This window comes from Manihot esculenta, chromosome 6, assembly GCF_001659605.2.
Source record: "Manihot esculenta cultivar AM560-2 chromosome 6, M.esculenta_v8, whole genome shotgun sequence".
Taxonomy (NCBI): Eukaryota; Viridiplantae; Streptophyta; class Magnoliopsida; order Malpighiales; family Euphorbiaceae; genus Manihot; species Manihot esculenta.
This window is the reverse complement of record NC_035166.2, coordinates 8,043,838-8,069,923: the sequence shown is the minus strand read 5'-3', so window position 1 is coordinate 8,069,923 and position 26,086 is coordinate 8,043,838. Positions and strand designations below refer to the sequence as shown.

The 26,086-nt window shown below is 31.1% G+C and overlaps 2 protein-coding genes across 3 annotated transcripts; both read right to left on the bottom strand.

The window, feature by feature from the left end:
* Window positions 1–6,165: 6,165 nt before the first annotated feature.
* LOC110617002 (myosin-binding protein 7) lies at window positions 6,166–9,539 on the bottom strand. 2 transcript variants are annotated; one of them, XM_021759569.2, is made up of 4 exons: window positions 9,355–9,539; window positions 9,152–9,253; window positions 7,608–8,988; window positions 6,166–6,365 (listed from the first exon to the last, which is right to left on the bottom strand). In XM_021759569.2, exons 3-4 carry the CDS (start codon window positions 8,946–8,948, stop codon window positions 6,342–6,344), a joined length of 1,365 nt encoding a protein of 454 aa, XP_021615261.1. In that variant the 5' UTR covers window positions 8,949–8,988; window positions 9,152–9,253; window positions 9,355–9,539; the 3' UTR covers window positions 6,166–6,341. The 2 variants fall into 2 exon arrangements, with proteins under 2 accessions (XP_021615261.1, XP_021615260.1); XM_021759568.2 differs by lacking the exon at window positions 6,166–6,365 and having other exon boundaries at window positions 6,558–8,988.
* A 2,401-nt stretch (window positions 9,540–11,940) lies between these two features.
* LOC110617053 (calcineurin subunit B) lies at window positions 11,941–24,282 on the bottom strand. Its single transcript, XM_021759635.2, has 6 exons — window positions 24,042–24,282; window positions 23,787–23,911; window positions 23,579–23,675; window positions 23,368–23,477; window positions 19,232–19,306; window positions 11,941–12,253 (listed from the first exon to the last, which is right to left on the bottom strand). The coding sequence occupies exons 1-6, from the start codon at window positions 24,280–24,282 to the stop codon at window positions 12,203–12,205; spliced, it is 699 nt and encodes a 232-aa protein (XP_021615327.2). The 3' UTR covers window positions 11,941–12,202.
* Window positions 24,283–26,086: the final 1,804 nt, after the last annotated feature.

Genomic DNA, 26,086 nt, shown 5'->3' with positions numbered 1-26,086 from the left:
TCCATGATGGAGGTTATCAAGAAGGAGATAGTCAAACTCCTAGATGCCGAGATAATCTATCCCATATCAGATAGTCAATAGGTAAATCTAATCCATGTAGTTCCCAATAAAATAGGAATTACTATTGTCCAAAATTTTAAAGGTGAGTTCGTCCCTACTTGGGTTCAAAATGGTTGGAGAGTCTACATGGACTACATGAAATTGAATGCATCCACAAAAAAGGACCATTTTTCTTTACCATTCATTAATAAAATGCTTAAAAGATTAACGGGCAAATTTCATTATTATTTTCTTGATGGATATTCAGATTTTTATTAAATTCATGTTGCTCCCAATGACTAAGAAAAGATCACTTTCACTTGCCCCTTCGGTACGTTTGCATTTCGGAGAATGCCATTCAATTTATGCAATACTCTAGTCGCCTTTCAAAGGTGTATAATGAGCATTTTCTCGTGAAAAACATAGTTGAGGTTTTTATGGATGATTTCACTATATAAGGTAATTGTTTTGATAAATTTTATGGAGAAGAGCAATGTGGAAAATAATAGTGAGATATTTGTAATCGTATATGTGGGTTGAGTTCAAGTGATCTTTGTACATAGGATTCTTTCATTGTTAACCACGATAGTGAGTTTTATTTTTGTGATCTTATAATTTTGGATATAAATGAACTTTTATATATAATTTTGGATATAAATGAACTTTTGTACATAGGCATGACATGTGCCCTTTTCTTCAAGAGGATGAACAATAAGTCAATGCACTCAGAGGATACGTGGGGCAAAGAAAGTATGACCCATGCTCCAACACATATAATCCCAGATGGAGAGATCACCCAAACTTTAGCTACGCAAAGCCATAATAATTTCCAAAGTTATCAGCAAAGAAATCCTCCTCAAGCTGCTCCTAAAAAACCAGTTATTCCCCTTAAAGATATTGTAAAATCACTCACTAACACAATTTAGAATTTGGAACAGCAGATAAGTCAAGTGGCCATATCAGTGGTAGGCTGGAGACACAAGGAAAACTGCCTTTGTAAATAGTGGTCAACCCGAAATAAAATGCCAGTGCTATAATTTTGAGAAGTGGAAAAGTATTTTAGAATGACAGATTTGAGCAGAAACTTGAGAAACCACTAAAAAGGAATTGCAAATTGAAGAAGCGGTTCGTGAACAACAAAAAGAAGAAAGCCAACAAGAATAAATAGCAAGATCAGTCTAAATTCCATCCACCTTTTCCAAAAAGGTTAGCCAAAACCAAGAAGGAAAAAGGATAAAAAGAAATTCTTGAAACTTTTCAAAAAGTTGAGGAAAACATTCCCTTGATGCTATTAAGCAAATACCTCGTTATGCAAAGTTTTTGAAGGAATTGTGCAATAATCAAAGAAAACTAGCTGAGCACGAAACATTGAGTAAGGGGGAGAGTGTCTCCATTGTTATCCAAAGAAAATTACCCACCAAATGCAAAGACAGAGGTATGTTTGTTGTTTCTTGCAAAATTGGTAATGTTGGCATATAGAAAGCTATGTGCGATCTTGGAGCTTCAATCAATGTCATGCCTCTTTCCATTTATGACTCTTTGAATGCTGGAACATTGAAGAAAATCAGTATTGTCATTCAGCTTGCTGACAAATTTGTTGTCTACCCAAAGGGTGTTCTTAAAGATGTATTGGTCTAAGTTAATGGACTAGTTGTCCCTGCAGATTTCTATGTAATTGATATGAAGGAAGACAAGACCAATGTAACATCTGATATCCTATTGAGAAGGTCTTTTCTCAGCCAACAAAGACAAAAATCAATGTACATAATGGCACATTGACCATGGAGTTTGATGGGAAAGTTATTAAATTCAATGTTTATGATGCAATGAAATACCTAGTGATATTTTCACTTTTTATAGGTTGGATTTAATTGATTCTTTAAGTCAAAAAGCCTTTGAGCTAAGTCATGATGACAAACTAAACATTATTTTATGTAGGAACATCAACACTGAAAGCACAGAAGTCAAAGGGGCGATAGTAGATGTAGAAATTGGAGAAATAGTCGGCAATACCTAACCCATGCAGGTTTGACTCATGATTTGCCCAAACCTAGTTCCAAATTGCCACCGTCTATCTTGAAGGCACCAGAACTGGATTGAAACCTCTGCCCAACCACTTGATGTATGCTTATTTAGGGACTGAGAAAACACTACCTGTCATAGTGTCTAACAAGTTGAAACACCATGAAGAGGAGAGCCTGATACAAGTTTTAAAGAAATATAAGAAAACTATAGGATGGACCATAGTCGACATAAAAGGTATATCCCCATCAACTTATATGCATTGAGTTACCATGTAGAAAAACTGTAGGCTTGTTTGTGAAGCTCAAAGGAGGCTCAACCCATCCATGATGGAGGTTATCAAGAAGGAGATAGTCAAACTCCTAGATGCCGAGATAATCTATCCCATATCAGATAGTCAATAGGTAAATCTAATCCATGTAGTTCCCAATAAAATAGGAATTACTATTGTCCAAAATTTTAAAGGTGAGTTCGTCCCTACTTGGGTTCAAAATGGTTGGAGAGTCTACATGGACTACATGAAATTGAATGCATCCACAAAAAAGGACCATTTTTCTTTACCATTCATTAATAAAATGCTTAAAAGATTAACGGGCAAATTTCATTATTATTTTCTTGATGGATATTCAGATTTTTATTAAATTCATGTTGCTCCCAAAGACTAAGAAAAGATCACTTTCACTTGCCCTTTCGATACGTTTGCATTTAGGAGAATGCCATTCAATTTATGCAATACTTTAGTCACCTTTCAAAAGTGTATAATGAGCATTTTCTCTAACTATGTGAAAAACATAGTTGAGGTTTTTATAGATGACTTCACTGTATAAGGTAATTGTTTTGATAAATTTTATGGAGAAGACCAATGTGGAAAATAATAGTGAGATATTTGTAATCGTATATGTGGGTTGAGTTCAAGTGATCTTTGTACATAGGATTCTTTCATTGTTAACCTGAGTTTTATTTTTGTGATCTTATAATTTTGTATATAAATGAACTTTTATATATAAATGATTTTTTTATAATTTAATAAAATTCCTTTATAAATTCATATTCAATAATTTTTACTTTTTTGAATTAATTAAGTTTGACCAAATTTTATAAATTCATAAATATTTTAAATTAATAATACTAAATTAACGAGATTACAATTTTTTTATCCCATATTATATTACATTTATTCATTAAATCTAGTCTCTCAAGTGTTTTTTTTTAATTAAAATTAAATAAGATTATCTTAATATCTTCATATAATTTAAGTAAAATCTAATTGAATTAGATGTTTGAAAGTATAAGATATTTCAATCTTTTTCATAAAATAAATAGTTAACAAAATAAATTTATAAAATATAATTTTAATTAGTAGTAAACTAAAAATAACATATTATTTATCACTTTTGTAACCATTTCTTTAGCTTTAAACAGAGGTCTTGGTCACCTTACCATATTCTCTGTGGCAATATTTCTTTTTGATAAAAGTTTTGATAGAACCAACACATCGAACTTTAATGAGAGAAATAGCAAGGGATTGAGACCGGAGCAAAAATAAGAATAAAAAATACAACTAAAAAATCTCAAAATGACACCGTTTTATATTTTTCTCAAAGAAAAGATTTTCATAATAAAACTGTTGAATTTATCTGTTATAAAATTTTTTTTTTGAAAATAGGGGGCTGGGGGAGTCGAACCTTAGACCTTTCAAGGCTACAAGGATGCACTTTCCACCAGACTAAGTCTCGGAGTGCTTATCTATTATAAAATTACCATTTTACTTTTCTTTTATTCTTCATATCATCTTGATGGAGGCAATCTTTTTTCTTTATAAAAAAACTCAAAATAACACAGCTTTATGTTTTTTAAATAAAAGATAATTTCACAATAAAATTTTCCTCCCTTTTCTATTTCTTGAAACTATTATATTAATAATAACATAACAAGATGAAAAGAAAAAATAAAAATACTCGATTCATATTAATGTCATAGAACTGATTTTCAGTGTGTATTTTTCTTTATTTTTTATTTTTTAGACAGAATTGATTTTTTTAAATATATATACCCTCTCAGTATTTTTTTATATCATATTAGTTTTAATAAAACATTTACACCCATGTAGTAAATAAATTCAAAATTATACATTTTGAGTAATTATATCAATTAGCAAAGAAAATATGTTTATTTTCACTTATTTGGATTTGATTAGTATAATTTTTTTTTTTCCATCTAGGAGCTCTTAGTAATTTTTTTTGCTACACAGAAAAAATAATTTTTCAGAAAAAAAAAATTTACAACAAAAAAGTTATTTTTATTCATAAATTGGTAAATAGTGAAATTGTAGTTGCTTTTCTTACTGAAATCGATTTTTAAGTTTTGTTGTACTTCTAAATTACTGAATAATCAAGTTTAAATTATTATTATTATAGTTTGGGCTAATTAAAAGCATACTATTAAAAAATATAGAGGTTTAAAATGCAAAGTTTAAGATTTTTTTTATTAACGAACTAAAAATTTATTTAATACTTACTAACATTTACCCTTCTCTAATGTTGTAAAATGTCTAGAATAATTCCAGTAGGTAATACTCAGAAAAATATCTTATAATTTGATTTAAAAAATATAAATTTTTATAAAATTGGAGGGAGTATATATATATATTTTTATCTTGATATATATTCTAATGAGAAAAAGACATAATTATTTCTAAAAATTGGAAGCATATGATTAAGATGAATCCGTAAGTAGGCTACCAAGTCTGAATTAATTTTAAAATTTGATTCGGTTTTTTATTCAATTCGGTTCGGTTTGATTTTTAATTTTAAAAATTTCGGTTATTTTGATTTGGTTCGGTTTTGATCAGAAAAAAATCAAAAAAATTGAACCGAACCGATTAGTGATAATAATATATTATTTTCAATAATATAGAGAAATTAAATTATATTAAGATTAAAATATTTTAATTAAATTTTAAAACATTAAAATAAAGTGTAAAAAATAAAAAAATTATTAAAAATTGAAATTGATCAAATCGAACTGGATCAAACCGAACCGAATTAAATCGAATCAGACCGGTTCGGTTTGATTTGGTTTCTGATCAAAATCAATTCGGTTTGATTTTTATAAATACTAAAATTTTGATTTTTAGTTTGTTCGGTTTGGTTTTAAACCGAAGACCGAATGCTCACCCTATATATATTATCTTTGATATACTATTACAAAAAAGTAGAAAATAATATATTTGTAGTATAATTCTAATGAAAAATGACATATCTTTATGGAAAGATTGCGTAATTATGATAGCAAGTATAAACGTATGTTAAAAAATCTTTAAAAAATATTATGCTATAATTCGATTTGAAGCGTTATTGAATAAAACTTTATAGTACATTGAGATAATTTTATATTTGAAAAAAAAATGTTATAAATGCAAATACCATTTAATTTTTAAATTTAATATAAATTTATTAATAAATTACTTTTCTTATAATTACTAGTATTATATATACTCATATTTATTAAAAATAAAATATTTTTAATAAATATTTACTCCATTTATTAGAATAAAACTATCCATCCCACTTAAAAATTAAAAATTACTTATTACTTTTAGAGTTATATTAATCATAAATTTGTGGCATGTAATATGAGTATCATTACTAAGATTCAGCTCTATTATATGTATTATTTTAGCGGTAATTATAAAATTATTATGTTAGTAAAAATAAAATAATAATTTAACAATAATTTAAAATTATTATAAAAATTAAATTTTTTATTATATATAATAAATTATTTTAATTAATGGCATATTTTATAATTAAGAGTCAATGGCTAAAAAATATCAGACAGATAATTTTTAATTTTGGATGAAAAAAATTTTAATTTTTAAATTTATTATAAATCTTTAAGATAATTTATCAAATTAAATAAAAAAATTTAAAATTTACGTTAGCAAAAATTTTTAATATTATATCTAAATTTTTTATTTTTTTATAATTATAGTTAATTTTTGTGATACATATATAAATAATTGCATCGGAGAGTTGCTTATATCTACATACAAAACAGGAGGGGAGAAAGAAAAGAGAAGAACAGTCACAATGCATATTTAATGAGTAAAAAGAAAAAATTTATATATGAGATTACTCCAAGAAAAGCAGTAAAAACATTTGTTCTAAAATTAATGTACAAAACAAAATTCATACAATTTCAAAATTGAGAGATATTGATGATATGCATAAATGGAAACTGTTAACATCAGCTTTCAAGGGATGATATAACTGATTTCATTACATCCAAAAGCACACCATAGCCTGCAAATACAAGTAATTTTATCCAACATTAAAAGTTAATCCATTAATAAATCTAGGCTAAATTATTACTTTATCCAATACTTCATTAATTATTTGAGAAATTATCAAAATACCTTTAAAAATTATTACTTTTTTATCTTTAAATTATGTCAAACTTAACAATTGCATCCCTTGATTTTTTCTAAAAATAACACTATTTTTAAATACTCATTCAGTTTTTACAAATTTAAAATATAAGTTCAGTTTTAAAAATAGTTGGGTATGTAAAAGTAATTTACTCTAAAAATTAATGGTTTAATCCCTACTTTTTTAACTCTGTCAAATTGAAACCCCTCGACCCAATTTCTGTTAATTATATGAAAATTTATAAAAATATCCTTAGAGGTAAATTATTTTTTGAAAGAAAAATATTTTAATCCTGATAGTTTAAATTGAAACCTCTTATATCAATTTCTCATTAATTATTTTTGAAATGATCAAAATATCTTAAAAATAAATTATTTTTTATTCTCAAATTTTGTTAAAATTAACACATTTATCCCCTAATTTTTTTAAAAAGAAAAATTGCAACAGTGATTTCTTAGCTAGATTCTGTTGTCTAAATATTCTATCCCTCATCTAATAAAGGGTGATACAACAATTTCTCACTCAATTAATAATGATTTATCAGAGACCCTTCTATTTGTCAGAATAAAAAATTTAATGATTAAACCATTGACTTTAAAAAACTGAAAAAAAGTGTAATTTACTCATAAATTCTAAAGACATTAACTAGTTAGTCCCTCAAAACTAACTATTTAGTTTTTTATTTATTAAAATAGAAAAAATAGTCCCTAAAATACCCTTATTTTTAATTAATTTTTATAATTTTAAACATAACTAAGCTCTTTAAATTTAAAAGCACAATAACTTAGCCTCTGCAATTAGAATAAGAACTATTTTGGTTCCTATAATTTCAGAATAATATTTAGTTCCTACAATTAATGAGAGGAAATAAATAGTTAACAATTTAAAATTAAAGACAGAAAGTATTTAGTGTGTTTTTAAAAATAAGAGGTACTAAATAGTTAAGTTCACTAAAGCAAAGGACTAAATTAATAATTCTCCATCAATTTTATATTGCACATCATGATCCATACATATTAGTACAAGTTCATGGCAAGGAGTAACATGTTTTGTGCACAAAATCAACTCAACATAAACACACACAGAGAGAGAGAGAGAGAAAGAGAAAGCATGTACCTCTTGGAGAGAAGCTAGAAATTGTTCTTTAGGAAGAAGTGATTTCTGAGCTCTCCAGCTTTTCATCTCAGACTCTATGGATTTGAGTTGATCAAGAATCTCCTTCAATATATTCAACTCTTCCCCTCCATCTATAATTTCTTGCCTGGCATAATTTCTCTCTCTCTCAAGCCTATCAATTCTCCAACTCAACCGTTTATAATCAGGAGGAGGATTACCAAGATTCACTTTTTGAATAAGAGGTCGCGAAAGACTCAACAGATTTCTTGGTTTAAGCAATTTCCTCTCATGGTTTGTACTTGTAGAAATTAATATTGGCTTTACCCTCTCTATTTCATGTTTCTTAGGTGAATCCAAGGTGTTCTCAGTGACTGAATCTGGCTTTCCAAGCGTGATTTTCCAGGATTCACAAGGTTTTCGACTCTGATAATCAGTAGCTTGTGGGACTTCAAATATGTCCTGAACACTTGAAGAGCAAGCAGGATCATGATCAGTCACCTTCTTTGCCTGTGAATTTTCTTCATCAGAATTGTTTGCACTTGCTTCTCTCACTATATCAATGCAATTTCCAATGCTGACTTGTGAAAATAATGACGAAGGCCAATTACCACCTTTCCAGAGTGTTGATTTGTTTCTACCAGAGTGATCTTTGCTGTCTGAAATCTCTTTCATTCGTTCATCCAACTTCTTGATCTCTTCCCAATATGAGTTAAGATCCAGGGTTGAACAACTGGCTAGTTTCTTCTCAGAATCATCAATTTCCTGGTTCATAGTTTCGTCCACAGGGCTTGGAGGATCTGGCAAAGGTGTCACAGATTTTTTTCTCTCAATAGCACTTCTCTTATGATTGGGATCTTTGATCATAGCTTGAGGCACAGTGGTGATTCTCTTCACATTGTTATTGGTACCCTTTTCTCCTAACAAATTATCATGTCTCTGCATTAATAGATCCTCTGGAAATTTAATTTCATAGACATCCAAATCATTACAACCCATGCTAAGGAGTCTATACCTATAAGCATGAACTTGGAATTCAAGAGATGCAATTTCCATTTCTCTCTGATATATTAGATCTTCAAAAATTGCAAGAGCTTCCTGAGCATGACACATCTTTTCTTCTGCCATTCTCTTATATTGACTAGCTTCCATCTTCAGAGAAGCCTTTTCTCCTTGTAAACGCAAGATCATTGATAAAGCTTCACTTGCTGCAGAAGCTGCAGCTTCTCTTTCTACATCCAACTCAGCATTAAGCTTTTGCAGAAGTTGTTGTTGTGCATAAAGCGCTTCTTCTAAAGCAGTAACATCAGTTTCAAACACCATTGCTGCACTAGTTTCCGCCATTGCAGAACTAAATTAAATCTCAAAGCAAATACACTTGTTCCTGTAATTGAAAAATAACCCATTAACAGGCTTAATACCCATCTAATCTCGCATTAATTATATTAAAAAAGAATAATTAAAACACCTTGAAACTTATATTGGGATTGAATCCCTAAGATATGGCTCACAACAATGATAAGGAAATTGAAAGAGGGCTTTGTTACCTGGTAGTCTGCAGCGCCCAATGAGGAGAATTACAAAGAATAGACTGAACCCTATTCAACCACCCAGATGTGACGCTGGAGAATCAAACAAAACTGAAATCCCTGAAAAGAATAAGCAGAATTGATATGAGAAGGAATAGAACATTAGATTTGGGAATCACAAGCATCGAGGAGAAATCACACTTGAAATTTTATAAACTCACCATTGATGGGGCAGAAGCAGCATGAAAAGAAAGGCAGGCAAATGAATTCCAGATTCTGTTTCAATCTACAAAGCAAAAAGATGAGGAAATAAATCCACTGCTTGTCTTTCCTTTCACGTGAATCTGAACAAGAAATGATGATTAGGAGGAGAAAGATGATGATGACGACAATTTATAAACCATATTTAGACTTTAGGACTTGGCAAATATATCTGTGTAATTTTTAAATTATATTATTAATATTATCTCCGTCTCATCCTGTCTTCCATTTAAAATTAACATATTTAAATGAATAAAACTAATTAATAGTCTTAATTTAAAAAAATAAAATTTAAAATATTTTTAAATAATGCTATTTTTTCATATATTAATAATAAATATTTTAAAAATAAGTAAGAACATATATAAAAATAAAAATTAATGTTATCATATAATTCTGAAGTGATATATAATTTGAGATAAAGATAAATGATTTATTGTTGTTGTAGAATTTCCTGTTATTCAAGGATTATTTCAGTTTCAAAAAGTCGTTTAAAACTTAAAAGCGTTTCTAACGGCCATCACAGGGTCACATGGTCAAACGTATTTGCCAGCTTCGGCATATCAGCGCACCAAGAGTGATTGAACACGTGTCACTAAGCTACAAGTTAGCATAGTTAATTTTTTAATAATTTACAGTACAGTAGTATAGTATTTAATCTCTATTTTTAATAGTAAACAATTTAATTTTAATTTTTTATTATCTTAATAAAATAGTTATTAAATTAAATTTATTAATAATCGATTATAAATAAAAAAAATTAATTCAAATCAATGGAACTAAATGGTTACAATTATGGAAATTATAAAAATTAAATTATTAAAATTAAATAAATTAAAATATTATAAAAAATAAAATTTAAAGGACTAAATTATTATAGTCTTATAATGAATTTTAATAGAATGATTATTTATTGATGAAATAAAATTTTAAAATTTTAAAAATTCAATTATTTTTTACTAAAATAAGAAGTATTAAGTTGTAAATTTTATTAATTTTAAAAAGTATATTATAAATTGATCTTAATATTTTTCTCTAGTGTATTATAGATATATTTTTAACTAATTTATATAAATTTCAATATAAATATTTATTATAAAAATGTAAACCTTAATTTAATAGTCTTACTTATATTAACCACACTTTTTTTGAAACAACAACACTCTTCATAAATCAAATCTTCAGCTATTATCTCAATCTTAGCCTTATAGACTGTAGCTAGGTAAACAACAGTTTAATCTCTCAAATTTAATGAAATATCTACTTTAATTTTTATATTTTTAAAAATTTATAATTTAATCCTTCACATTTATAAAAATTATATTTAAATCCTTACCATTAAAATTAGAGAAAATAAAAAAGATTAAACTGTTGAATTTGTTGAATATTGCAAGTTGAATTCACGATGAATAGTAAACACTAGATCCAGCTAATAACTAAATTTGATGGTGGCCACATTAATTCACGTCGTCATCGTGGAACAGTGGTATGGCCTGATTTGATATTGGTAGATACCGAAAACCAAGCAATCCTTGCTCTTCCATCAGTGGCCATTCAGTCTTTTTTGTTAACGATAGTTAAGAGGAGATCAATTTCTCTCAGTTCCATTTCTCTCAGTTCCATTGACTACCATAACAAGTATTCATCCCGTGAATACATCACCTTTTGTGGGTATCACCGATGATGGAACATTATGATGAAGGGACATGTGAACCTCGAAATCAGTGATATTACAAAGGCATGCTTGATCTACAAAAATCGCACAACAACCCTTTCTTGTAATTTTGAAATAATTAAATTTAACGCGCAATTACTATGCACGACCTCTGCCTGCGCCGAAAATAAGCACGCTTCGATCACTGGATCTATCGCGTTGCCGCCTGTTACCGACCAATATTGGGCCTTCTTATGATGGCTGCAACACTGAACCAACTCTGCAATATTTCATTTGATTTCCTCTTTGTGGTCGGTAGAGACTAAGGTATTTTGATTATTTTCATGAAAATTAACGGCAAATTAATTAGTATACATTAAATTATATTTTTTTTTTCAAATGTGAATGACTAAATTATAAATTTTTTAAAATATAAAAACTAAAGTAGACATTTTATTAAAGCAAAAAAATTAAACTACAAATTACCTTTGTATTTAAAAGAATATATATTCGAGTAATTTGATTTATACAAAAATAAATAAATAAATAGTCACTGTCTTTGTGTATATAGTAGCTTATAACAGAAATTTGGATAAATTAGTAATCGACATTTTCTTTTGTGTATATACATCCAGCCATATGCCCTTCAGCAAACTCTTATTGGTTGAAACATAACTACATAATCCTGCAATTCTAGTTGTAATTACTCAAGGAAGAGAGAGAGAGAGAGAGATCATTTGATACTGTCAAATGAATTGTTGGATGGCAGGAGAAACTGTTATCAAATTTAGTAAGCCTTTGATTTGGTTGAGAATGAGATCTGAGCAGTTTGAAAGTAATGAGAGCTTTATAAAATTGAGTTAAATGAAAGCACCATCATTTTCTCACTAAATTGGTAAAATAAAATATCTATTTATTTAAAATTTAAACATCATCAACCGCAAAATTCTCCAGGAGCAACAACATTATCAACTTGGAGGAAACCAGAGAACATGAAAAAAAAAAAAAATTAAATCAGATACCTCACAAAAGCAATAGTTTGATTTACAAATAAGAAAGACAGGGAACACCACACCCCAATGCAAATGGTATTCTGCTAATGCCATACACAGTTTGGCCTGAAATTTGTAGCTCTGATGCTCGTTCTCCTCGCATCAATCGACAGGAACTTCAACTTCCATTTTTAAACCAGGATTTCCAAGAATCTAGATGCAATGTATAGGTACGGTCAGCACAGTGTAACATAAAGAAAAAGTTACAAGGACAAAGCAACCAGTCAAGTTCAAAGAGAACGCAAACAGAGTCGCAGAAGTTACAGAACTAGAAAGAAAGCAGCAGCAACAACTACAATTTACCTTAACAATCCAGTCCAAACTGACCCAAATAACTTTTGAACCCATTTTTCACTTAGCTCAAAATGATTAATCTAAATTATTTAGTAGTTTTGTACCAATTATTATATATAATTTCAATTTCCCATAACTTCTTGATGTGGGACATGATATTAATCACAAACTAGTTGAGGTCAGCTATATGGATTATTTATTAAAATTCAGCTCTGTTAAACACCAAGTCCACATTAATTATCTATACTCCAATAAACCCAAGCAGCTATGCGATAAAACCACTTGCTCATTTAACACCATACCCGGGTGCCCATGAAGTGAGGGCCTAGGTGAGGATGTCCCTACATCTATATCATAAGAAGCTATCATGAGAAATGATCGAGTTTTACACTGGCTGTCAAACCTACCACAACCTATCTTTAGACTTTGGCTTGGGACCAGCTATGTTTTGCTAAGCTCACATAGGGGAGTTAAGAAAGAATGCAACAATGCAATAAAAGAAACTTAATTAAAAGAAGAAGAAAAAAAAAAAGGCGGAAGCAAATGGCGATGTATGGGAGATCAGATGTGTTTTGTAGGTGTGTAAGTTGTGGCGAGTCTTAAATGATTTATGGGAAAGGTAATGAGGAGAAGGACCACTTTGTCTATATTCATAGCATTTGCACAGAAGAGTCCTGTTTGATAGAATTAAAAATTCCTGTAATAAATAATGAACTGGATGGCATCATCAAGTCTAGGCAACTACAATTTAGAGAAGCTGCATCAACTCGTGGAAACTTCAACAGCCTAACAATTGACAGTATTAAAATTGAAGCTTGGAAAGCAGACAGTACATGACAAAGGTATGGTATAATTTGACAGCCATTAGAGATGTAAATTAATGGACAACCATTGATGATCACAAACTATAATCTTTACAGATGAAAAAACTCCCTCCTTTCAGAAGCAGGTGTGGAACAAGGACTCAGACAAAGATTTCTCCATATTAATTGCGGCAGCATCAACCTTTTCCACAGTTAACTTCTGCCATGATACTTTATCCAGTGTAGGCCAAAATTGTTCTACTTTGAAACCAATGCACAACCTTATGATTCAATGGAATCTACTCAATCCAGGTCTCATGATTCAATACTTAACTTCCTTGTCCACCATTGTTTACAAAGGACCAGAAAACAGTTTTCTCAGGATCAATTCCCAAAATGAATATGGCACTACCCCACCACTGCTGCTGCTGTCTCCAGAAACACAAGCTACACTATAATCCCCACTTGGATCTTCCGTGCTATCACTGTATAATACCTAATTCTCTTTTTTGTATACAAGAAACAAGTTCTAACCATTCTACAAGTTGTCATGCAATTTTATAGTCCAATCCAGGGAACAAAATTTTAAGCTGCTGAGACAATGTGGCAAGAATCTGAACAGGAATTACTTTAATATGCCTAAGAGTCTTCAGATACAAGTCTTTTTATTTCCACCCTCTGAAATCAATGGTTATTGTCCCACTTCACCTAACAGGACCAATTCACTTCCTTTTAGCATCACCAAGGCCAGGTCACCTCAAAGCAAGGACATCGCAGGAAAAAGACATTTGACCAGTTATTATCAACACCAGAAAATAATTGCACGCCAACATTCAAGATGATTAATGAAGAATTCATTTTCCTAGTAAAAATTATTTCTATAGAAGTGCTTGAGGCTTCTATCATGAAAAGTCTGTGAAGTGTGGTTAAATCGCTTGTAACGCCAAATGTTTAAAACATTCAATCTAAACCACAAAGTCCAAGCCATCTGGTGGTGAAGCCCCGTAAATTAAATTAAGCAGCCAAATATTTTATTGTTAATCAACATGAGACATGATCTGTTATGAAGCAATGCAAGAGCTACCCTAACTGATGAAATGTTTAACCTTGCAAGGATTACACAAGGCAGATCGCTAGCCCATGCAATGTTCCATCGTAACCTAACTGAGGAAGTGTTCCATGTTGCAATATCCAAGGTTCTTAATTAGGAGGATTGAGATCTTTGGGATTCTAATTAGATTTGATTATAGGGTTGATTGCAGGGATTTTATTCTTATCGTAAATATTTCTAATTTATGTTGATTCTTTGTGTATAAATATTAAAACATTTTAAATATCAATTCAATTGGAATAAAATTAAAAATTCCTCCTAAAATTCTTCATGTTATCCAACTTGTTCCTAAAGCTCTTTAGGGGGGGTGTGACTAGTCACTGGCTAGCAAGGCCAGAGCCTGAGCATACGCTAGGCCATACATGGGTATCGGGATGGCCTACAAATTAGCTTGTTAGCCCCCTCTCCACCTCTACCTCTCGATTCGACGTCGAAAAAAATTTCTAGCCCGGGGTCCCAGTCCCGAACCCGTCAGCTATCATTAGACTGCTCGAGCTGCTCCCATGGCGAGAGCGGGTGGCCGTGTGCCAGCCGAGGGACGGACTGGGAAAGGCCCCTCCGGGGGCCTTCCCCGAGCGTCGAACAGTCGACTCAGAACTGGTATGGACAAGAGGACTGATTGTGGGTTCCAATTTAATTTTGGACTTTCAAAACCTAGACAACCAAATTTGGTACTCACCTACCTAGACCCAATTTTTTTCATCACCGCCTACCCCATTGGAGCTACAACCCCTTCGCCGACCGTCCACCAGCCTCCAGTGACCGAGATCTTAGCGCATGTGACTCACGCACCACCCTCTCTCAATGTGTGAGCTTATTTTCAGCATAGATCTTCATGCCCGGACCTTTTCACTGCCTCTGGACCTCTTTCCAGCCTATTTATGCTGTTTCTTGCTGAATTTGGTGTTGATTGAATGTTTTGTTGGTGTGGGCACTGGGCAGCCTCCTGTTGGGAGTAGCAAAGAGTATTCTTTGTTAAGAAGGGCGATTGGGTGTTTGTTTTAGTTAGGCAATCTCTTTCCTATTGCTGTGGTTGCTTTTTTGTTGTCTTTTTAACATGTTGTCCAGGAATAGTGCTCTATGGATTATTGATTTTAGTGCAAATAGACACATGACGGGCTCCTTTAAACGCTTTCTTAATTATCTTTCATGTCTACAAAAGGACAGTCAGAATAGTCGATGGCTCTTTTGTTCCTATCTCTCGAATCGGATCGATTGTTTGTACTTCTAATATTAAGCTACCCTCCATGTTCCTCATTTTTCTGTTAATCTTTTATCCGTCAATACTCTTACCAAAACTCTTAACTGTAAAATTAAGTTTTTTTCTGATCATTGTATTATTCAGAACTTTCAAACTGGGAAGAGGATTGGCTATGGTAGACTACACGATAACTTATATATGTTGGAAGGAAGCAGGGTCTGAATTCACCTTGAGCTCTTTTTGAAAGAAATCAGGATGTCAACTAGAAAATCATACAGTGGCATCAATGTTTAGAATACCCATCCTTTTTTGTTTTGAAGAAACTTTATCCTGATTTATTTTTCAAAGCTCAGTATGATTCTTTAATTTGTGATGCTTATAAATATGTTAAACATACAAAAACCTCCTATCCTTGTTAGTTTGTTATTTTTATTAATTGTTGCACTTGCATGACTTGAGTTTATTTTATAAAGGCAAAGAGTAATGTGGTTTCTTGCTTTCAATCTTTTCATAAGATGATTTATAATCAATTTTATGGAAGATAAAAGTTTTGAGAACTGATAATAGTTTATAGTACATGGATAGTCGTTTTTCTGCTTATTTAGAGTCTAATGGAATACCACATCAAACTAGTTGTCCTTACACTACATCAAACTAGTTGTTCTTATACTAATGTCCAAAATGGTGTTGCTAAAAAAAAAAGGCACCTGTTGGAAGTAACCCGATCTCTCTTTTTCACCATGAACCTTCCAAAATCCTATTTGGGAGTTGTAGTTTTAGCCGTAACATATCTCATTAATAGAATGCCTTTCAAAACACTTGCCTTTAGAAGCCCTTTAAAAGTGCTACAAGGGAAAAATGCTTATACTGTTCTACTAAAGATGTTTGGATGTATGTGTTTTGTTCATACTAGGACAAGTTGAAAGCTCGATCCGAAGGTTCTTAAATATGTGTTTGTTGGGTACTCTCCCACACAGAAGGGTTACAAGTGTTACCACCCTCCATCGAAAAAATACTTTGTCAATATGAATGTTACAGTTAGACAGACTGAACCTTACTTTAATATCATCCCATCACATCTTCAGGGGAGGACAATGAGAGAAAAGAGATGTTTCCTAATTCTATACCTCTAGACGTTAAGGAGACTACTATACAGGGGGAGACGATTAGAAAAAGATAATTGGGTATTTGGATAAATCAGATTTAAGGAGATACTCAAAAAGAGACACAACAGAAGGAGAAGAAGTCATTGTGCAGTCTACTCAGTGTCATGAATCTTCCTATTCTCCATGTGGTAAGTCAACTCTAAACCTTGAGCCTATTAATGATCTAAATAAACCAATTGCTCAAAGAAAATGAGTTAGATCTTGCACAAAATACTCTATTTCTAACTTTCTCTCTCATGATTCTTTGTCTCCATCTTATAGAGTCTTTGCCTTATCTATTTTCTTTGTATCTATCCCACAAGATTGGAAAGAAGCTCTCAATGATTCTTAATTAGAAGGTAGCAATGACTGAAAAAATGAAAAACTTGGCTAAAAATGAGACCCGATAGTAGGGGTGGCATTCGGTCAAATCGGTTCAAAATCAAACCGAATCGAATAAACTGTCAGTATTTGTGAAAATCGAACCGAATTAATTTTGGACAGAAACCAAACAGAATTGAACCGGTCTGATTCAATTCAATTCGATTCATTTTGGTCGGTTGAAATTTTTAATAGACTTTTTATTTTTTACACCTTATTTTTAGTATCCTAAAATTTAATTAAAATATTTCAACCTTAATTATGGTCTAATCTCTCTATATTATCAGAATAATATACTATTATCATTAATCGGTTCGGCTCAGTTTTTTCAATTTTTTTCTGATCAAAACTGAACCGAATTGAAATAACCAATATTTTTAAAATTAAAAACTAAACCGAAATAAATAAAAAATCGAACCGAATTTTCAAATTAATTCGGTCGGTAGGTATTTTCTATTTGAACCGAATACTGCTCACCCCTACCGAGGAGTTGGTGTCTCTTCTACTTAAAAAAAAAAAAATATTTGGCTGTAAATGAGTGTTCAGTGTGAAACACAAAGCAAATGGATCAATTGAAAGATTCAAGGCTAGAATAGTTGCCAAGGGATACACTCAAACCTATAGAGTAGATTATCAGGAGACATTTGCCCCTGGTGCTAAAATAAATTCAATCAGAGCTTTGTTATCTTATACTGCCAATCTTGAATGGGATCTACAGCAATTTGATGTGAAAAATAGATTTCTTCACAAAGACTCAGAGGAGGAAGTGTATATGGAAATCCCTCCTGGATTTGCTAATGAAAAAACACAAGGGTATGCAGGCTAAAGAAGACTTCGTATGGATTGAAGCAGTCACCCATAGCTTCATTTAATTGATTCAGTAAAGCTATAATTTTCTTTGGCTATCAACGAAGCAATACTGACCATACTCTATTTATTAAACATCACAAGGATAAAATTACTCTTTTTATAATCTATGTCGATGATATAGTAATGACAGGGAATAACACTGCAGAGATGACTCAATTGAAAGAGTTTTTGGTTCAAGAGTTCAAAATTAAAGATCTAGAAAAACTTCAATATTTCCTATGAATCGAGGTTGGCAGATTAAAAAAGGGAATCTTTATTTCTTAGAGGAAATATATTCTGGATTTTTTGGAAGAAACTGATATATTAGATTGCAAACCAGTAGAAACTCCCATTGAAAGCAATCCCAAGCATGCAAGGATTGGTGAATCAGTGGATATTAGCAGATATCAAAGGTTGTTAGGTAGACTAATTTAGCTTTCATTAGACATAGTATATGCAGTCAACTTAGCCGGTCAATTTATACATGATCCTTGTAAGCCTCACATGCAAGTTGGTTTTCGTATTTTGCAATACATGAAGCCTGCTCTTAGTTGTAAGCCTCACATGCAAGTTGGTTTTCGTATTTTGCAATACATGAAGTCTGCTCTTAGAAAATATCTCCTATTCTCTAAACACAATCATCTCTGCATACATGCATTCACAGATACAGATTTGGTTAGATCCTTTGATGATAGGAGGTCCACTAATGGTTACTGCATACTTATGGAAGAAAACCTTGTTACTTGAAGAAGCAAAAAGCAAAATATTGTTACTCGATCAAGTGCTGAGGTGGAATATAGAGCAATGGCACAAGGTATTTATGAACTTCTATGATTGCAAAGATTGTTGGAATAATTGAAACTGTTAGAAAAGGATAAACTGCTCTTGTACTGTGACAACAAAATTACCATCAGTATAACTAATAATCCGATTCAACATGACCGAACAAAGGACATAGAGATTAATCGACACTTAACTAAAAGAGAAGTTAATAAATGGCATCTTGAGATTAGATCATGTGACTTCTAATGAACAACTATATTTACCAAAAAACTCAATAACAAGACCTATCACACCTTGATTTGCAAGTCAGACATGTGTGATATCTATGCATCAACTTGAGGAGAAGTGTTGACCAACATAAAAGGTTCCTAATTAGGAGATTCAGATCTTTGGGATCCTAATTAGATTTGATTATAGGAATTTTATTTTTATTATAAATATTTCTAATTTAGATTGATTCTTTGTGTATAAATACTCAAATCTTGCAAAGATCTATTCAATTAGAATAAAATTAAAAATTCCTCCCAAAATTCTTCACAACCACATGCATAATCTCATTCATACCTTTATAAAGTCTGACAAAACTAATGAAGAATCCTTTGTGTAGCCTGCTTCCTCAAGGACTTGGATCAGCACTTGCTGTGTGAAACACAAACATATTACATTAATAAAAGAACATGTGTTAATATCTAAGAGAAATGAGTTATATAGCACACTTACCATTACAATACTGACTATATGAAATCTTCAAATAAAGGCATCAAATCTGGCATTGCCAATGACTCAATTAATATGCACAGAAAACAAGCAAATCCACCATCTTAATTGTGCAAATCAAGCAATCGGAAAAAAAAGTTGCTAAATTACTTCAGACAATGATTGTTAACATTATCCTATACAAAATCTTAATACAATAAGTTTGTATATTTTCAAATTCACATCGTGGACAAAAACAAATTTATTGGCTTTTGAAAACATAATCATTTTCCTGGCTTGTCCTTTTGCTTTTCCGTCAGCAGTTTTGAGGCATGTGCAAAACTTGCACTATAGCAGCATCAAAGGAAAACCATAATCCATGGTGAAACCAATCGCAAATCAAAAAGAGAAAACTTAATGCCATAAAAAAACGTAAAAATTGTTCAAGAATGTGAAGCCATTAAAAAACTTCACTAAATTATACATGCCTTATAAAAAGCAATCAGTTAAGAAATTAGTTCTCTAACAAAAATACATTATTAGTCCAACAATAATCTTTAAAACAATCCTTTCCACAGAAACCTTAGTAAGTCCCTTATTAAAAGATTTCATATAGACCTTCATCAGATATTAAATTCACTTCATCAAGGTCTGGTATTTGCAGTAAAAGAAGCTTTCCACTCAACAGCATTAATACATGTAGAAAAGTATAAAATGAAGGAAAATTGTTATGTAGACACTATATTATTGGAAAACTCATTAATTAGTCCATCAGTTTTGAAAAATATAATGAAACGTTCCTCATATTTTAAAAAGTCTATTAATTAGTCTCTCTGTTAATTTTACCTTTTAATATTTAATTCCTGTGGTTTGGAAAAACACATTAGTTAGTCACTCAAATTTGTAAAAAGTCTAATAATTAGTCTCTTCATACCAAAGGCGGTTTGGACTTTTTTGCAATACTAAACAGCTAAATTTAACGAAAAGACTAATTTGTAGGTTTTTCAAAACAGCAGAGATATTTTAATGTACTTTTCAAAATAGATGGACTAACTAATGAGCTTTTCCATAGTATAGGGACTAAATAGTAAATTTCTCTAAAATGAATATATACTTTACTATTAGTATCATTTTTTGGAAAGTCTTAGAACATAAAATAAACCCAAATTTTGTATATTCAGAAAAAAAAACTTTAAATTCATTTTAGGCCAAATACATTTAATCCCTAAACTTTATACAAAAAAATCAGTTGGCAACATGACCTTTTTTTATTAACTTTTGACCCTGATCTTTACAAAAGTGTAACTATTTAACACCTAAATTTTATAAACTATAGCTATCAACACTTAAATTTCGTAAAATGTTACTCCCTCGGTCCCATAATTTTTATCTATCTTTCCTCTTTTAGTTGTCTCAAAATTATTGTCCACTTTCCTTTTTTAGACTATTATAACATGTAAATTGACTATTATAACCCAATTTAATTTTATCCTATTTCCAAGAAACATTTCTTAGTATTTAATAAAACTTAATATATTTAGGATGAGTATAATTGAAAAGTTAATAAAAGAAATTGTATTTTTTAATACGTGTGAAAGCAAAATGGACAAAAATTATGAGATGGAGGAAGTATTATTATTGTTGTTAGAGAAAATGAGAAACTACTGATTTTAGATAATCTAGAAACAAACAACCTAAATAATACCCTGATATTTCATTCTTTAGAAATGATGGCATACAATCAATAAATAAATTACCTAAATAGCATGTTAATGTCTTTTCAAAAAAATAAAGCAGCAATATCATTAATAATATTGAAATAAAGAACCATCATAGCATTGAAATTGGTTTAAAAAGGATAATTTCAGAGGAGAAACAACATAGTGCAAAAAGCAGTTAAGATGAGGAAGACGATAAAAAACATTGAAAGCAATGTATTAGGAGAGAGATTAAAATGACCATGAATGTTAAAAATGGAAAGATGGGAGGTTTGTGATCTTAAGTGTAGTGGTTTGACGAGATTTTAACTAGTTATCGCTGGTAATACTAATTATGAAAACTTCTTAAAATATAACTATTGGATTCTTATATACCAGCAAATTTCAAGTTGGATGGTGGTGTATTTTGTCAATGGAAGCACTCGTCCAAGGTGGAAATAAAGAAGGTACAGCTTAGAGCCTTGCACCTGCAACAAGGTGCAAACTTAGGCCCAAAAGGCACATACTTGATGGATGTCACTTGCCTTTCACTTGTTGAGGTGTTAGGCTTGGAGTTTAATGAATCTTATGCCTACATCATGCCAAACATCTGAAACTTAAAATTTGCAAGAATGAACATATGTCGTGCATCAAGGCAAGGCTGACTCTTGTAATGCTACTTGAGATGTTCTTTGAATACTATCACCTTAGGATGTTAGTTGAAAAACTAACTTTTGCAATGCTACTTGAGACGTTCCTTGAAACTCTAATGTGCTTCCTCTCTCCTCACTCATCCAAGATATATGAGGAGGAAGAAATACAATTTCCTCGATATAATCCCTAGTCCTCCAAAAACTAAATAAAGAACTAGTTGAAATTCTCGAAGGCTTCATCTCTAAAGTTCTAAATGAAGAAAAAAAAGAATTTCCAATCGTGATGAATTTTAGGTGGGAAAACTCTTTCAAGCCTCATTATGAAAGGATGACACCATGACTTCTAAATTCAAAATGTCTACACAATAGGCAAATATGAAAACTTCTCCTAAGAAAAATCCTCTCTCTAATATAAGGAGATATAACCTATAAACTTGTACCTAATGGATACTTTGAGGCCAAAATCAACCACTTCACCCCTCAAGAAAGCCGAACAGCGCTTCAAAGTAAATGCATTTGCTAGCCTAATCAAAATCATATTCACAATTATCACCTACAAAAATACCACTGCAAGATTGTTTTGCAATAAAAAATCGTTACACCTTTGCTAACCTCTCAAATAGAACTCTTCAATGGGACAGCTAATATGGATTAAAATAATTCAACCTTTAGATGATCGCATGTGCTCCATCTCTAAATGATTTGGAAGCGACAAGAAATCAAATTTGGGAGGAAATCCTTCTTCAAACATATGATGACCTTTAACACCAAACTCAATTCTCAAATCTCTCTATGAGATCTCCTCATAAAGAGCAACTAGGAATATCAGGCTCATCAACTAGGCGTCAGAACTAGAAACTCCAATCTTGACTAAAGGATTCAACCTCAGCATCTATAGTGAAAGGACAATGTCCTCACCTAATCAAACCAAAACTCTTATCACTGCTGACTAATTCCTACTTAGAAGTAAAAATGTAAGCAAAGTCTTCCACTGGAGACAACTATTCCAATAGGAGAGTAGTTCCTGACAAAGTATCCTAATTCCTAAAATTTCCTAAGATTGAACTTATAGTTAGAAGAACATCCACCACTCTATAATACTCCCTCCAAGAGAAATTTTCATTTGCAACCAATCCCAAGAGATCTCAAGGTATAAATATTACTAAGCTTAAAATAAGAGAGGAACAGTGTTGAGAATAACATCTAATATATCAGAGAGAATGGGTTACAGCAACCTTAGAAGGGAACTATCTCCTTTTCTATATCCATTTCTACTTCCTTCAACTTCAAACTTCTAACTCAATCATTGGAGGCCAGGCAGTAGGAAACTTTCCTCTCTACCATAACCTTTGTTTATTGTATGCAGGTTTTGCATGACTATCATCTAAGGGACCACTGAAATTCAAAAGCATAAGAAAAACTTTAACTAAATTTTTCATTTGATATGCATTCACTTAATCAAAGATTTCCAGTATCAAAAGAGAAACTAACATTTTGCTAAAAAAACTACAAGAAAAGCTTTTTTCCTTTTCTTCTTTTCCTTTTTCTCTTTCCCCTTTGTCTTCAATTAGTAAGAAAATATAAAAAGAAAAGGGAAATTCAAATGGCAGAAATAATGAAATAAACTAAAGACATAATGCTAATAAGATCCAACCTTCCTCTGTTGTTCCGATATGAACTGTCCAGTCAAATCATGCAACACATCCAACAGGTCATTGAACCTAACTTTACCATTGCCATCAGAATCATACACCTTGAAAATAACTACACAATAAACAAGCGCAAAGAAAAATAACAATTTCAAAATAGAGTAAAGAATCTTGATCAAAATTCAACGCACAAGTACAAGAATAGTTGGTAATTACATTCAATTTTCTGCTGTGAAGTAGCACGAGGACTGAATGCAGATAAGAATGCCACAAATTCCTTAAAATTTAATCCATCTATCATCCTCAACAATCTCTACTCCCAAAACAAAAACAACCCACAAGTGAGTAAGCCAAAAATACACGAACCCATTACACAGCAATGCCCAAGGCAACTCGAAATTAAAGAGAAATAAAATGAATCAACCTGAGATAAGGGATTGACGGCGAATTCAGGCACTGAAAGGAACTCTTCGGCGGAGATAAAACCCCCACCATTTCGATCCAGTTGGCAGAACCTCTGGTACAACGAAACAATCTCTTGCTGCGAAACTGCAAATGTAGAATCAAAAAGCAAACTATCAATGCATCACGAAACCTAATTTAACGGAAAGAATGTAATGTGAACGAGTGAGTGAGTGAGTGAGTGAGTGAGTGAGTGAGTGACCGAGTGATTGGTTACAGGTGTGGCTGCAGTGCTCTTGGACTTCTTCGATGTCGTATTGAGTGAGCATTGAAGATGTGTTGCCCATGGGTAGTGGCGATAACAGGCGACGATTTCTATACTGCGAAAGTACGAATAGGAAAGGGAAGCAGTAATATTGAGGAGGATAAGGCTGGTGCGCGCAGGTAATGTGCAGATGCAACAGCTTTGAAGTTAGTGTCACTTGCAGTCGCTGGCAGGTGAGGGGTAACATGCCCATGAATTCTACGTGAAATAAATAAATAAATGTAGAATTACTGTTACCTCCCTGATATTACAAGCTCGTCCCTGTTTCAAAATTTCTAATTAAAATATATTTGTATCTTATAAAATTAAATTATTTAATATTCCATCAAAAATGTTAGTTAACTTATTTTCCCTGCATCTTTGTTAGTTTAGTAGCTCTAAGATAAAAGAGGAAAATTTTGAATTAAACCAAAAAAATTGAACGAACCGAATTAATTTTAAAATTCAGTTTAGTTTTTTATTCAATTCGATTCAGTTTGATTTTTAATTTTAAAAATTTTAGTTATTTCGATTCGGTTAGGTTTTAATCAGAAAAAAATAAAAAAAATCGAACCGAACCGATTAGTGATAATAATATGTTATTTTTAATAATATAGAGAAATTAAATTATATTAAGATTAAAATATTTTAATTAAATTTTAAAATATTAAAAATAAATTGTAAAAATTAAAAATTTATTAAAAATCGAAATCGATCAAACCGAATCGAATCGAACCGAATCAGACCGATTCGGTTTGATTCGGTTTCTCACCAAAATCGATTCGATTTTTATAAATACTAAAATTTCAGTTTTCAGTTTATTCGGTTCGATTCGATTTTAAACCGAACCGACCGAATACTCACCCTAATCACAGCTGCTAATATGGTATGTTTTGCGCTCCAAGTTTCATTTTTTGAGCTTTCATTCTAAGAAAAAATCAAGATTAGAAAAGCCATTGAAATATATATAATCAAAAAGCAAGCATATGGTGATCAATTTTCTACCATGAGCAAAACTATAATTCTGCTTTAGGAGAAGTTTTTTACATTTGAGTTTTAAATATTTTGTTTATTATCCTACCATTACCGGCACTCAACAGTATTACCCTCTTATTTTCATTGAAAGAAAAAAATTAGAAAATGGTTTTGGTGCTCTCCATTATTGATTCAATGTTTGACATTCTGCAGGTATTTGCATGATTATCTACTACTTATGAGAATTTATTTTGGCAAAAAGAAAATGAGCAATTATTTTCTAACTGATAATAATTTTACTGGAGCTAATTCAAATGAGGGCTTAAACCAAAAGTGACGAGAATTGTTAGGAGAGCAATTTTGAATTTGAAAATTTTTCTCTCTTATTTAACCAAGGTTTTTAGCGGCAAGAAGGATTGAAAATAGATGTAATGACTTTTTATTAACAGTTTAAAACTATAGAAATGTTTTAATATTTTTTAAAATACAGAGATTAACTTGTAAATAATGACAATACTAAGGACTAAATAATAAATATTTCTTTTATATACATAACAATGTCCTACTACAGATGTCGGTTGCAAAGCATGCTTGGATTTATATCAATTACATTAGGATCTTATTATGTTTGTCCACAACTTTTACTCCAAAGAGACTTTATATTTAGGAGGAGATAGAGAAAGTTAAAATTTTGTAAGATATAGTTTTATAAGATATAATTTTTTTTTATGGTTTTTAAACGTTAAGAATTTTTAGAATAAATTACATTTTAGTCTTTGAATTATAGCGTAATTAATAAATTAATCTCTCTATTTTTAAAATCGAATACTTAAATCTTTAAATTTTCATTCCGTCCAAATTAGAGTTCTCTCCGTTAATAAATGCCCTTAATAGTGTATAAAATGATTATCTTGTCCTTTATTAAACAAACAACATCTTAACTAAAGCTAAATCTATAATTAAGCTATTCTTCTTCCCCTCTCTCTCATTAGTATTAGAAAAAATATAAAGTAGAGAACTATAGAAAAAATAAGTTCAATTAA

Excerpts from the sequence above, each read along its gene's own strand:
- LOC110617002 (XM_021759568.2), bottom strand. The coding sequence starts at position 8,948 with ATGGCGGAAACTAGTGCAGCAATGGTGTTTGAAACTGATGTTACTGCT.
- LOC110617053 (XM_021759635.2), bottom strand. The coding sequence starts at position 24,282 with ATGGGCATGTTACCCCTCACCTGCCAGCGACTGCAAGTGACACTAACT. Across the intron at positions 23,912-24,041 it reads AGAGCACTGCAGCCACACCT|TTTCGCAGCAAGAGATTGTT; the intron begins GTAACCAATCAC and ends CTACATTTGCAG. Across the intron at positions 19,307-23,367 it reads TATCGGAACAACAGAGGAAG|CAAGTGCTGATCCAAGTCCT; the intron begins GTTGGATCTTAT and ends TGTTTCACACAG.